A 15,233-nucleotide genomic window follows, 5' to 3' on the forward strand; every position below is an offset into this window, starting at 1 on the left:
CTTTTCATCACATGTTACAATTCGATCCAATATTCCTTCATTTCTGTACCGGTTCAACAAGGCAACACAAGTTTCAACACGCGTTTCTTTCTGCAGATCAGTCAAATCATGAGGCACCCATTTTTCGTATTTTTTTATTTTATTGATTTGACGCAAGTGAGTCAATATTGTGGGTAAGGTAACATTAAACCATGCCGCTAATTCGTGGGTAGTTTGACTAGGATCGGCTTCCACTATCTCTCTTAATTCATCGTTATTCACCTGTGTGGGCGGTCTTCCTCGTGGCTCGTTCTTTAAGTCGAAATTTCCATCACGAAAGCGTTTAAACCAAAATCGCACGGTGCGTTCATTAGTAGACCCTCTCCAAACGCAGCATTGATATTGCGGGCTGTTTCTGCCGCGTTAGTTCCGCGTCGGAACTCGTATTCAAAAATCACTCGAATTTTCGCAGTATCCATCTTTCTTGTCTAAATTGAATAACAAAAACAATTGAAAGTCGATATTCAAATGTTTCAAATTTAAAAAAAAAAAAGTCACAGAAACCATTTGAAAAAAGTTTCATTCGAAAACCTCAAACCATGAAGATTCTATGAAAATTCAAAGAACCTATTGCAATAAAACGGCAATTTCATACTTTAACCCCTAATATAATTTGAAAAAAAAAAATACAATGTTTTGTTCGAACTTAATACGAAGTCTATTACACTTTCAGTTATGAACCGTCAGTACCACAAGTTGGGTTCCCTACTTGCTAGTTGAATTTAAATCTGAGGTGTAAAATTGAACATGTTGCTGACTACAAATAAATTTTAGTTTAGTAGTTAAATTGGCAGTGCAGTTCATCCGTCAACGCCGCTACAATACGAAGACTCAAGTTGCTGCTTGATTCGCCCAATTCTTAATTTGTCTTGTTCTTTGATAGATTATGTTTTGGTGTTGATCAAGCCGCAACGATAAACACCACAAGACCTTCAAGCTGTGCTGCTTTTACCTACGTGTATTCTAACTAACTTGCAGAAGATGATTTTATTGTAGAGTATTTGTGTTAACGGAGATACATAATTAATTACAGACATAAATACATATTCATCTCGCCTGTCTTCCACCGAGTTAGAATAGAGTTAGAAACTAAGGACTCGATTCGACCTGTTACGTTCCAGACAAATCTCATTCGTATCTTCCATTCTCATCAGTCTCTTCATGCATGCTCATTTACTCATGATACTTTTAACCTGGCCTTTTTTAAGCGCATTAATTACATAATTATTTTAACACATTACATTACAATTATTTATACAAAGATCGAACGCTCAGAAAAAATTCCGTCGATCCAACCGGATTCGAACCGACATCTTCTAGCATACCATGCCAGACACTATACCAACTAAGCCACGGAACGAACCAGCGGACCTCACGAATTTTTCTATGTGCTTGTGGTCGTGTCTTTATATTTGTTTTTCAACGACTTTTTAGCTGTAGCGCCATCTATGAGAAATCGGTGAAAATATTACGTCACCCAGTTAGATCTAGACAGAGACCTTGACAGCTATTAGCCGTTATTATATTATATTAGCTATTCTATTATATTAAAATTTTTATTCAATTGTTTTTTAAGTGAAAGTACTGCACTATTTTGTTATAATTAATAGTATAAACATCGAACACTCCGAAAAACTCCTTCGATCCGGCAGGATTCGAACCGACGACGTCTTCTAGCATACCGTACCTGTATAAAGATGTCGCTATTCACTGTATTTTCAATTTTTGTTAAATTGATATTCAATTATTTTTTATAAGAAATGCTTTTCTGATTGTTCGATCTTTGTATTTATAATTATAACAAACTAGTGGAATAAATGCACATAAAAAATTGAATATCAATTCAATAAAAATTTAAAATACATTACATTAATTATATAATTGTTAAATTATCTAGACACTCGCTTTAACTATAGTAATAATAATGTGCCTCACAACCACACCGATTACCAGGACTCAAACCAGAGAACTCGCTGTTCTATGAGAACCAAAACAAAAGCACAATTAAATATTTAGGCATCGCAATAGACAGGTATCTGAACTTGGCTCATATCAACTCCTTCGGCTAGAGTACGAAAATTAATATATATTTTCAAAAATTTAAGAGAAGTCGCTAGTGGAAAGCTGCTGAAATATCGTAAAAACGCAGTAATGCTCACATTACTGCTTTGGCGGAAGTAATAGGTAAGGCGGCGGTAATTTGCTGAACGAACTTTTTCAAGGAACACTCTACTGCTACCGGAACTATGAATGCTAATACATCCCAGTACTGGTACTATCTACCACCAGCGAATTTTTATAATTTATCAGTAAAGCTTCGCAAAAGCTCCTCTGCACTACCATAACAGGCTCTGCGCTTTTGTGACATTTCTAATGAGATATTTCTAATTTTAGTTAAAGATCCTCTTCATGCTGGGGAAATTTTTAAGAACTAATTTCTATTGACAACATCCAATGGCACTACGACATAGTTAACGCAACGAAAAGACACAAATTACTAGTCGAGACAAAGCATTTTTAATGTAATATCAAGTGACAGGACGAACAAGTTGTGGCCTATGGTATAAGCTACACGCCTGTCCATAGCAGTTACAGTGCCACTCAGAGTTTTAAAACTTGTTTTTAAATAAAATATAAGTGCGCATTTGACCTCCATCTCACCTAATGGAAAGTGAAGATGAGGTTGACGATGGAGCATGCACTCCTAAATAAAGCCTATTCACTCTCGCCTTGAAAAGACCCAAGTTATAACGTTCAGGGAACAAGTCAGCAGGCAGGGAATTCCACTCCATAGCCGTTCCCCATATAATTGTGGAAGCGTAACGCTTCGTGCGAATCTTTGGAAACCCACAACATAGGGGTGGAACCCAAGCCTATGCCTCTTCCCCCGGTGATGGAAAAGGGAAGGCGGAATTAAATCGAGTAATTCCATCGCACACTCTCCGTGATATGTGCTGTAAAATACCGAAATGCAGGCAACTGTACGGCGGTGTGCAAGGCTCTGCAGCTTCGCTTCCACTAATTCCGAATCGCCTATAAGCCAATTGGCACGGTTGTCAATTGAATCCAAAGTTGCCATTTGATATGTAGCAGTGGCAGCAGTACTCCATACACGACCGGACTTGTGCTTGGTACAGCTGAAGCAACTGTCCCGGTGTAAAGTAACGCCTCACCCTGGAAAGGATCCCAAGCTTCCTTGCCGCATTTTTGGCCATAGATTCAATTTATCCGCCGAAGTTCACCGCGGGTGCGGGATGCGGGGGGTTTCGACGACGGCGTTGGCGGTGGGCTACGACGTGTTAGGGTACTCCGATTAACCCTAGATTACGAACCTTCGTTGAACAGACTACGCGGGTTCGAAAAAATCGTGGTAAATTTTGCGCGTGTGGTCATATTCGTTTCAACTTCCGGCTAATCTCCGTCTACCCATTGCCCGTGCGACTGATGGTAGTGCTTTTTGGGTTGGAAGTCTGTGTGCACCGTACCAGCAACCATGACTCGTCGCATCTACGATGGTTAGTAGTAACGGAACATTTTATACTATTTTGTTTTCACATTTTTTTAAAGATATTACATGCAGTGGTATTTATTAATTGTTATTATAGATACGACACGCCACTTACTAATACAAGATTATAGTGTTGAGGAATAGTCCTCTGGGAGTGAGAAGGAAGACCATGTTGAAACTGATCCAGCTTAAGAAACGGATGGTGAGGAAAGAATTTCTTCTTTGAACTAACAATTACTTCCAGGTCAAGATGTCCCAACAAGTAATATAATTAAAATAACAAATAACACATCTTCATTATCTTCAATGGAAGACTCGATACCAAGCTCTTCAACACAGACCTTGGACCAGACGTGTTCCCTTGCTTCTTGCCATCAAGGACGTAACGTAGTATGTCACAAATGTTTTAGTTCCCAGATTTGTACCAAAATGTTTTGTTGTTTAGTTCATTTGTTTTGTTAATTTTAATAATTTAAGTTTTTTTCAAACATTGTCATTATAAATTTAATATGTAAGCAATTTAAATATTTCCTAAATGTAGATTTTGCATGAAAACTATGATCTCATATAACAGACTGTTTCTAACGAATATGTTGCATAATAATAATAAAAGCATAATAATACATACAGTACATAATTGTTATTAAAAATAAACTCAAAAAATATACATATTTTATTTCACAAAACCTGTGAAATCCGTTTTTTTATAAGCTTAGTCGAAACGACGAAGGTTCGTAATAAGCGTTGAAAAATTAGGTTAGTAATCTAGGGTTAAAGGGACTCTTCCATTTTTGTTGTAATATTGAGTAGATGCACTGAACGTTATTAGTTCTAATAGAGTAAATTACACAACACGAACACCTAGTGACACCGATAGCTTCCGCTTAAAGTAGAGCTAGGTTTACAATTTTTTAATTTATAGGCACGACCGATTACATCGCGAGCAAGTTCACCCAAACACGTGTGCAAAGATTGTGACTGCGACCGAATCTCGTATGTATCGCGTTAATATACGTCATTGGTAAAAGTACGTTGTGTGCGTCGGCTCTTAAGGGTCAGTGCGAGCCAAAAGAGTAAAATTTACAAATAGTATATACTTATTTCTGTAAATTCAGATAGACATTCAACTAGCGGAAATCCTTCATTAATACTTAGGTTAGGCAGGTACGATTAGGTAACTGATTAAAGTGGGTAAATTTTTGCCCACAGATATGTCTCTGGTGCCGCCAGGAGGAGGCGACAACCCTAGCCCTAGACGAGCTTTGAGCCCTCTGCTGGAGCCACGTCGCCCAATTTGCACTCTAACCTGCGACTATTGCAACGCCATTCTAGAAGATCGCTTCAAGCGTAAGTACCATTTTTAAAGGCATCACGTTGCATCTGGCACGATCAATCGTAGTATTTCTTTTGTGCAAATATAAAATATGAAGTCGTATGAAACTCGTTGGGAACCTGCAGTCAAACTGTATATTTTGTAGGACTATGCTAGAATAAGAAAATTGTATACCTTTTTAAATTCCAAAATAACAGAAAGAAGGTTATTCCCATCTGATCCCTTAAACGGATCCACTGCCAATTTTAAATCCCAACTGACCTCTATATTTTGCAAGTCCTAATGGATCCCTCATTATATTTGTAAGGTGAGTACAATGAAGAGAAAACAAACACACATTTATTGAACAATTGCGATCAAATATTATCATCACAGGTAATCAATTTTTTGTGTGACAGATCGTTAATCAATATTATTTTTGATTGAGATATTTCAGATGACTTTACAGAAATCAATCTTATCTAGTTTTTAAGAAAATAACAATGGGTTAAATAAAAATCTTGACCATTAAAGTTTAAGTAACATATTTCTAATAAAGTAAATAAAATACAGAACAACCTCAAATACGTTTTCTTGTCGATTGTACTACAGTACCTACCAAACATAAAGTTGTAAGTTCCAGTGTATCATCAGGGTATGGGAATAAAATATTAACATTTAGAAAAGAAAATAATATAGAATAAAACGGATTCCCCAGGGGATCGGTTTTAGGGGACCAGATGGAAATAATCCAAAAAGACGAACAGTACATATGTTTTACACAGTATTTAGCATATAAATCATATATTTTTCATATATTTTTAGCATATAAATCATGGGATATATCATTACATATCAACATTCTTTATACATACAGAATAATGTATTGTCCGTTCATCTATTACAAAGACCCTCAAGGAAACGGTAGACCGAATTTTCACTTTAATCATACACAGGAACGAGTGATGTCCGAGCGTTTTTGGTAAATAATAAATAAGTAGGTAGGTATTGTCAGGTTCATCGTTATCACTTGAAAATTCACACATGTTTTTATACCGTTAGGTGTTCTGGGAGCAGATTAATAAATATGAAAAGTAGTAAATAAGTTATACATTTAAGGTTTTAATAAACTTCGACTATGTACAAGCTTGCCTATGATTTGGGTAGTAGAACAAAACGTTTAAAACTTATATATTCTTTGAGATAAATGTTTTCAACCAGTTTTAAACATCGTCAACATCATCTTACCATGTAGAATTCAATTTCTCCAAAGATCGCCGGTTTGAAATTTTATTATTACCTTCTTCAAAAGTTTGGACGTTAACTGTAGCGAATCGCAGCAGTCGCAATAATTTTGTAATATTTTATAGTCTCTTTCAGTTTTAGTTTATTATGTAAATTCTAAATTTAAATGTGGTTGTTTTTGGCGCCTTTCCTGGCTTGTTTTCTATTTTGCTTTGATAGCTACGTATTTTATAATAAAAATTAATGAACTGTAAGTATATTTGCTTTGCACAGTCATTGTTAGCACCCACCCTTTAACCCATTGATACAGTCCGCTGCAATAGCTACTGGAGTTTGAAATCCAGTTCTTGGTGGAGGCCCGCTTCTAGCAGTGTACAATTTAAGAGTTGTATTTGAAACAATAATGCTGTTGCGACAATTATGTGACGGCAAATATACATAGGTGTGTTGAAAAAGCACGAATTATATTCAGGATTTAGACCGAAATATAAGCAAATTTTTCAGACATGTTTTGTAATAACTTCTAATATAAAAAGTAGAACTTGGCTGTAGATGTTGCTTTTTCGTTTTTCGCACATGGTAATCATTATTTCCTAAAATATTGATTATTAATAACAAATCAGTGTCCCACACAAAGTAGGAGCAATCGGCCGATTTATAGATTTTTTTTTCCTAATGCAGGGTGGAGGCAGTGATTGTATCAACACTGCACTAGGTTCCTTCACGTTTCGATTCCATTTTCCATTTAATGTTAACGTGAAGTAGAGTCATCGACTTATCACGTAAAAGAAGAAGAAAATTATTTATTTTGTTCATATTTTTATGATACCATTTAAGTTTAACCTAAGATTGCCTCGTATCGATCGTAGTTATTGCCTAATATTCAAGTCACCGTACTTGATCGGATTAGTTAACATTAACACTTCTTCTATATGCTTCTAAATGTTTGAAAATGCAAGCCTTTAATATACGAGCTACTTGCCTCGTACAGTAATATGTCAGAATGTCAGTTATACAGGGTGTCCGATGGCCATGCCACACGGAGGAAAAGTACTTTAAATACGAAGATAGAAAATTTTACTGAAAGAAGACTTATTTTGATTTTAAAAACAATTCGAACAGTATTATACTTTGAAATGATAATGTCAGTTTCATTCATTCATTTTCCTCAACGAAATTTGAAATTAAATGTTAAATTTCATGGTCTTCATTTTTAAATCATCATTTTTTAACATTTTTAAACAATCATTTAGACGAAAGCAATCCTTATGATTGTGTCTTTCGTTATGTAAAGTAAAATTATATGTGTTTTTTTCCAATTTGGCAGTTCAGACAGGCGATTCTTAAAAATTTTTGAAAGGATTTCGGATTGTTTTCAAAATCAAAATGAAGTGCTCTTTCAGCTTAATTTTCTATCTACGGTACTTTCCCTCCTTGTGGCATAGCCGTGGGACACCCTATATATTATGTCCGTTGACCTGTGCGAATAATAATAATATTTTTTTTCCGCCAACGGGTTAATTCCAGTTAGTTCGATAGCAGCTTGAGGCGGCTGGACTTCTATGGCGTGTCGCTTCCAGCACTAATGCATATATTGTTCGCCGGTCCTCGAACCTGAATCCTCTGACCCCGGTGGACTGGGCCATTGTCGGGGAATACCGCTTCTCCCATTTAAAAATTAATATTTTAAGCCAAGGAAGAGGCGAGAGTCTAAAATACATATCCAAAATAATAATAATAACATCGAGTATATAACCAGAAATACAGACGAAATAAGGCCCATCCATCCCTGGCAACTGATCAGGCAAAGGGGCCTTATATCATTTTTAAATATCAACTATCGTTTGCACTGAAATTACAAATAATAACTCTTTATTGCACAAAGAAAAGATACATGAACAACAAGTTATAAAGGACATATACAAAGGTGAGCTTATCTCTAGAAGAGATCTCTTCCAGCCAACCCTAGCCTAGGTGAAAAATGAAGTCTGCGGGACTAATTATTGTACAATAAAATTAAAATTTAAATGTGAGTAAAAAAAAATAATTTAATAATATATATATATATATATATATATATAAATAATATATATACATATAAAGGATGATGATATGATATGATATGAGATAATATATGTACATATGACAGACATACACACGTACATGAACTTTATATACATAAATACAAACATAAGCAGAATATATATTATAATCTAAACAAATTAGTACTTTATAATATATGTTACCTATTAGCTATCTAACGCGTTCGACAGGTAGTGCTCTTTTAATTTATGTTTGAAAGATGCCACCGATGGACTGTCACGAATGCCAGCAGGCAGTGTATTCCACATACGAGTTGCACTTACCGTGAAAGAGTTGTGGAAGAATTTCGAGTTGGATTGAGGATTTATTAGTGATCTAGTGTCACAGGTACGTTTTGGGCGGGAACTTGGGGATAAGGGAGAAACACGGGAACATAGATAATGAGGAAGCTGGGGGTAATGTAGAATTTTGTAAAGGAGACAAAGAACGTGCATATCTCGGCGAAGTCGGATTGGTAGTCCGAAATTCAGAGACACGGTCATATTTCCGTAAACCGAATATGAAACGAATTGCCAGATTTTGTAGGCGCTCCAGTTTGTTAAGCAGCTCCTCAAATTAGAAAGCTGAAATAGAACAGCGCCAACAACTGACCTGTGTGTACGTCTCCGTATATTCCAAGAATATTCTGTATTTCTTAAAATAAAGATAATATCTCTAACTATGGGGGGCTGTTCCATTCGGTGGTAGGGGAAAAACAGCACAACATCTAATTACAAAACAAACGGAACCACATTTCATCGGCAATTTAATATTAACTATGTAATTTTTCAATTTTCATCCATTATAGCAAAACTCAAGTTAAGAAGTGAAACAATTGACGATACACGTCAATTGTTTTGAATTCGGGCTGGCCAATCGGAGCACAGTTATCACCGTAATGATATGGCAGAATAACTGTTCTGCCATATTTGAAATTACATTTCGCCTCTATTTCTGGTTATGTATTCGATCAATAATAATAATAATAATACTTCATTTCGGATAAAAATACTTATCCATAGATTGTTAGTAAAGCAACTTAGAAACAAGGTTAGTGTAATACAATGAAAAATGCTACTACAAGCAATAAATTAAAATTATAAAAGAAAATAAAAAATCTAAACTATAAAATCATAATGAAAATTAGTATTAGTATTTTTGATTTTACCTTACTCCGTTCGATACAAAACCACAGTACTGATTTAAATTATTGTACTCAGTACTACAACGTGTAAAGCGTCGACTAACTTGTTATTTTCAGGATTTTGCATTGCAACCGCAAAATTGCATTTCGAAAGTAGTTTCGATGTAATTCAAATGCAGCTCATGTGACTTTACAAGTAGTTCTGTCATTAGGTTATACTACAACATTTATATTCATTTCTCTGCAACATTTTGATATTGACATAACTATTAAAAGCAGAATAAAAAATATAGATTTGCACATTTTCTAAGATTTTTTTTCTTTTTTTATTACAAAATAAGTGCGCTTTTGGCCTCCATTTCACCTGACCTGGAAACATGCACACCAAAATAATGTCTATTCGCTCTCGCCTTCAAAAAGTTCCAGTTATAGCGTTCTAACAATAAGCCCGCAGGCAGGAAATTCCACTTCTTAGACGCTAGCCGTATAAAAGTAGAAGCATAACGCTTCGTGTGAATCCTGGGAACATCCACACCATTTATCACACAAATAATTTTATATGAATTAATATTTTACATTAATTTAGTGTTGAGTGTACGGATAATCAGTGTAACAACATCTTTACATAGCATTTGCTATTTTTCGTAGAAATCATCAAGTTATACGACCTAACGGTTTACACTGTGGTCGCTAGATGCGGAGGTCCTGGGTTCGATTCCCGGTAGGGTCAATTTAGGTAATGAACTTTTCTAAGTTCGTTCTGGTCTGGTAGTCGGGGAAATGCCCCAGAGTGAATTCCGTTGCTCTGGTACTCATAGTACAAGTCACAATCCAGATTTAATAACGCAAGTTGTTATACGAGTAGTATATTTTCAGATTTGTAACAGTGTGCCATTTTGCGTGCTGGTTTTTTTGCTGTACTGCAACGGCATTAGATTTAAGGTTGACTGTGACACCATGAGTCAGTCAGTCTTATATTTATATTTAAAACAATTACGTAAAGAACACCAACAAAATGTATGTTTTGCTTTCTAGCTATTGCTATTTCAAATTGTATTTTGTGTAGTCAAGCCAAAGCATTTTATCCTTAATGGTGTTAAGCAGGCGGCGATGGCCGGATTCGCGGACCTTCCCCGCTATCATCCTCGCCGCGCCAATCACTGACTGGGGAATCCCCATGGCCGACAGCAGATGATGATCGCCCTGATTTCTCAGCTCTAAAAGAGAATATTCAGCGCATCAACAAGTAAGTTTTTAGTCTTAAATACTAGAAGAGAATGACAGGTTGTACTTACCTATTAAACGTGTCTAGGAAACGAATCAAAATAATTTTATTTCTTACTTAGGTATAAAAATTCTTTCTCAATTTGGAATGTAAGAGTATAAGTTAATACTTGAAAATGTGCTGACAATATTTAACCAAAATTATTTTTGTATTATACTTAAATTCAATTTCAACTGACCGATATCAAGTTCACGTTAAACGTTACACTTAGAATTTGAGTGCGTAAAGAATGAATAATGGAAAAGAAAAAACGCTAATCAATTCGCTTTAGATACATATATAAAATGGCACACTCCAGAATAAATCGTAATGTAATGTATCAAATTCGGTGTGCACAACGAATTCGTGTACAATATTTTTTCTACGCTTTTGTTTCCTGTACTTAAAGCACTGCGTAATAATATTACGAGAAAGCAATGCGTGCGTGCTTAAAACTGCATTTCCAAATATGCTATTTTTAGCCGCTACATAGACCTGGCTATACGATAGATCTTAATCAAATGCATTCAAACCGAGTAACTTGTAAGTAGAAGTTTATCTACTACGATAATATTTCCGATGGATGTATCCCCGATGTCGTCTATAGAAAAACAGCCTTATACAAACCAAACCTTATGTAAACGCACTTTACAAACCAAATGTTAGATATTTCTATTTGACATATTATACTTTTTAAACGACTTCATAAAAAAGGAGGAAGTTCTGAATTCGACTGTATTTTTGTGTGTGTGTGTGTTACGCCGCCATTTGTGAACTGATTTTCGTTGGAAAGAGAGAAGGACAGCACCTCAGGTCCCATTTGAATTTGAAGAAAATATTCCACTTCTGAGGATGACAATCTGCCCCTAATTTGAACCCGGTTTCGCGCATTTTCTTGTAACCAATATTTTAGTCCGTTTTAGGGATTTTATATGATCGAGTAAAGTACTTTTTTCTTTTTTTTATATAATATCAGGTGACGGAACAAACAAATCGTGCGCTGATGGTAAGCTACACGCATATCCATAACAATTGCAGTGTCACTCAGAGCTTTAAATCGCAAAGATCTGAGGGGCACTACCACTGTGCCCGTAACCCTGAGACATAAGTTAACAAGTCCCATATACCTGTAATTTCACCAGCACCCTTACCTTAAACCGGAACACTGTAATGCTGACATTACTGCTCGGCGGCAGAAATAGGTAAGGTGGCAGTACTTTCCTGGACGAACTCATTCACAAGGAGCTTTACTGTTACTAAAATAGTAGAACTATCGTGTAACGAATTAGCACATTCTTTAGTTAGAATAATAACGCATAGAAATCTAGACCGCACATGCTAAGTGAGGCAAATTGAAGCGCTCCCCTTTGGGAGCGCTTCATTCGTGTAGGCCCTTGTAGGTAGGCCTTGTGGGTAGGTCGTGTAGGCTCGTGTAGGCCCTTTGGCATACACGAGCGGGCGGGCTGTCAGTGCTCAAGGTCAACTTGCACCGCGAACAGCTCCAGAATTTTAGCTAAAAATGACAAATGTGCGGTAAATGAGTGTAAAAATACGTCAGACGAACATAAAATAGACACTAACATCACATTCCACAAGGAAGTAACGCGTTTCAACTTGTACTTTTATATAAATATACACTAAAACCGAAAATTAACCTACTACTAAAACTAGCCTACATGAATTTGATTTTTGCCTCACTTGTGACAGTTCGTTTGATATGAAACTATCATTCTATGCGTTATTATTCTAAGATTCTTTAGATAATATCCTTAAACGAATCGTATATTTTTTATAAGACAATATTTAATAATAAATACCTAAACCATTTGATCAACTCAAAACAAGCAACACAGTTTATCCCGCTTCTCCTCCGTTAACACGCCTTAACGGCGATACCATTTGGCTGCGACATATTAAATGCAATCAATGGGTTTGAATTCATGTGATTAAGATTTTCCGTAGTGTCATGCGATCTAGATATATATATATATATATATAGTGTTCAAAATTTACAAATGTATTATCAAAATTCCATTTTTTTTTTGTTTTCCCAATTGGCATGTACTTCGATGTCGGGTTGTAGGATTATCAATTTTACAACACTTAATATACTTTATTGATAAATTTTGTACATTTGCTAATAATATATAGGTGTCGGGAAATAACAAAGACATGGTCAACACTTGTAATACGTTTATTCGGTAAACTTTTCCATGGCTCACAGCTGCATCAAGTTTTTTTTATTTACTGAACACCTACAAAACCAACCTTTGTGAACCTCACTGTTCCTAGAGGCCTAGCACACGCGACAAACAATAATTTGTTTTTTTAAGCTTAAGTCTGCCAACATCATCATCGCCTCTAATCAGGATGATCTATTGTTGAATCTGACTATCGGAATATGAATGAGGTTGTATTAAATTGGATGTACCTGTCGAGAATACAACATTTTATGGTTACTTTCATTTTAAATTGCGGTTGCTAAATTATATAATATTGTTTGGGCGGACTAAAAGTACAGAATACGTCTTTAAATATACGTCGTCTGTGTTGAGCCTGACAGATCCATTTTTTGGGTACAGTGGCGAAATAAGATGCGAATGTGTCGACTCCTGGGATTCCGTGCTGTGTCCAACAAGGTTGGTCTAAAGTTTGTTTTCCAATTATAGGGACGACGCAGAGAATGCGAGTATTCAGAGGGCCTGACCCTCATTGAAAGAGATCCTGAGTAAAATAAGTGAGCTCAGGAAGCGTTGCCAAAATTGCAACGCTGAGTGAGTACCTTTTGGACGTCTGTGTCCTAGGATATGGCGTAAAAATAACACAAAACACGAACTATGGGTTGCATCGTTAATTGTTAACGTGTAATTAATTAATTAACGAAGATAATAACATGTATTAACGTGTAATTCATCTGTAATGTTTCTGTTCGAGCGCCATTATAGCCCAACCTTGGCGAAATTAAAGAGTGAAGACTCGGTCCACGTAAAATTTTTGAAAGAAGGGGTACACGGGGAACAGAAAGGCTGTGATAAAAATACAATGATATAAAAAAAGGCACAATAGTATAAAACACTTCCTTGCAACGGATCAACATAAAGTAGACACTTACCTCAAACGGGCCTGTATTCGTATACTTACTATATTATACTATACCCAATGCTTTATAGGCAGTCAAAATACGTGAGGTTTACATGATTGAGGATTGATGTTTACGATGCACACGTCCTTTCACTTCGATAATTTTTATGGGAATGGCGACAGAACGAACCATAGTAAGAATAGTGAAGAAAAGGAATTAGAGAACGATTCAAAATTTCAAAAGTAATTGTCAGGAGCCAGAAAAGAGAGTGATGATAAAAAGGTCAGATGACGATGAAAGGGGTCGCATCGTCACAGTACCTTAAAAGAGCCTGTTTTATTATATAATTAATTAATCGTTGTTACTAAACTCCGCTATGACACAAAACAAATTACCTTAACACCTTAATAACAATGTCTGTTCTGCACTATCTTTGATTTAATTGTCGAGAGTAATAATTGCAACTAAAAACTTTACAACGTAACTTGGGCGTTTCGTTGTTTCCAGAAAAAACAGTCCATCCTCGTATTCAAGTTTAATCAGTCAGATTAGCGATGCAATCTATATATGGTTGATTTAAATTTATCCATCCAGATTCCAGCGGTAGACAGTAACATTAAAGACAATGTCCAAGACCTGTGTTACACAAAGTTTTTTTATTGATATTCTTTATCAAACATTCTAGCGTCCAGCTAAACTGAATCTAAGTTATGGATAAGTATAAATCCTTTCTAACTTGTTGCTGTCTTCTACAACGGTTGTTGTTGATTCTGCATTCACCTGGTTTGCCTATTAATAATGTCTACGCGATGTTCTTAATTTCAGTGTTGTCAGCTTCGTTACTAGGGCCATTCAGCATGATTGTGCAAACTAATCCTTTATACATATGGCCGTTACTTGGGCATGACAAAATGGTGTCTGTAAAACATTGTTTCTTCTCTTTCCGATGTCTTCACTATTTGTATGAAATGCACTGATAAATAAATTATATAAGAGGGAAACGCACAGCGCCTTGAGTGACCAAAGATATTCCATTGATTTTGCGAAACGCATTTAAATAAATTTATTTAATTAAATGATATGCATTAATGCAAATAGTTGCAAGTTTCTTTATTTATTATTAACTCGCATTTTTTAAAGAAAATGCAATAAATATTATGAAATGGAAATTTCTGGACCCCGCTTCTAGAAATACACACTCGTCCCGTGGCTTATTGTCTAATGTTTGCAATAGATCACATTGTAGACAACAAGTAGGTGAACCCCTACAAAGTTGTGTGTTGTATTTATGTAAGTATTACAGCTAATTGGGAAGACATTTGTGTTTTTGTGCTTTTTAAGGGTAGCTCTACGTAACTCTAACATTATTAATAAACTCAAAAGCTTTTGTCTTCGTCTTCTAGTTCATTTCAGATTTTTTTATATTAGAAATAGTCTACAACTGCCTTCATGTAGCTATTTTCATAGATTTTTCTGTTTAAAAGAATGCGACAGCTGTTTTTGTAAGTGTATCCGGGATGCTAGTAAATTAGGTGTGGATACTTTTAGTCTAATATC

General features: G+C 35.6%; 1 protein-coding gene across 1 annotated transcript in view; it reads left to right on the forward strand.

Moving 5' to 3' along the window:
• The window catches only part of LOC113239548 (guanylate cyclase 2G-like), a 98,343-nt gene that overhangs the window by 73,162 nt on the left and 9,948 nt on the right, over window positions 1-15,233 (forward strand). The window contains exons 2-4 of the mRNA XM_026476608.1: window positions 4,757-4,894; window positions 10,435-10,576; window positions 13,177-13,233. Of these exons, the coding sequence (XP_026332393.1) occupies window positions 4,759-4,894; window positions 10,435-10,576; window positions 13,177-13,233 (335 nt within the window). The 5' untranslated portion in view covers window positions 4,757-4,758. The remainder of the gene's footprint in view (window positions 1-4,756; window positions 4,895-10,434; window positions 10,577-13,176; window positions 13,234-15,233) is intronic.

The sequence above is a fragment of the Hyposmocoma kahamanoa genome, unplaced genomic scaffold (assembly GCF_003589595.1).
Source record: "Hyposmocoma kahamanoa isolate Upper Pololo Valley unplaced genomic scaffold, ASM358959v1 99879, whole genome shotgun sequence".
Lineage (NCBI taxonomy): Eukaryota > Metazoa > Arthropoda > Insecta > Lepidoptera > Cosmopterigidae > Hyposmocoma > Hyposmocoma kahamanoa.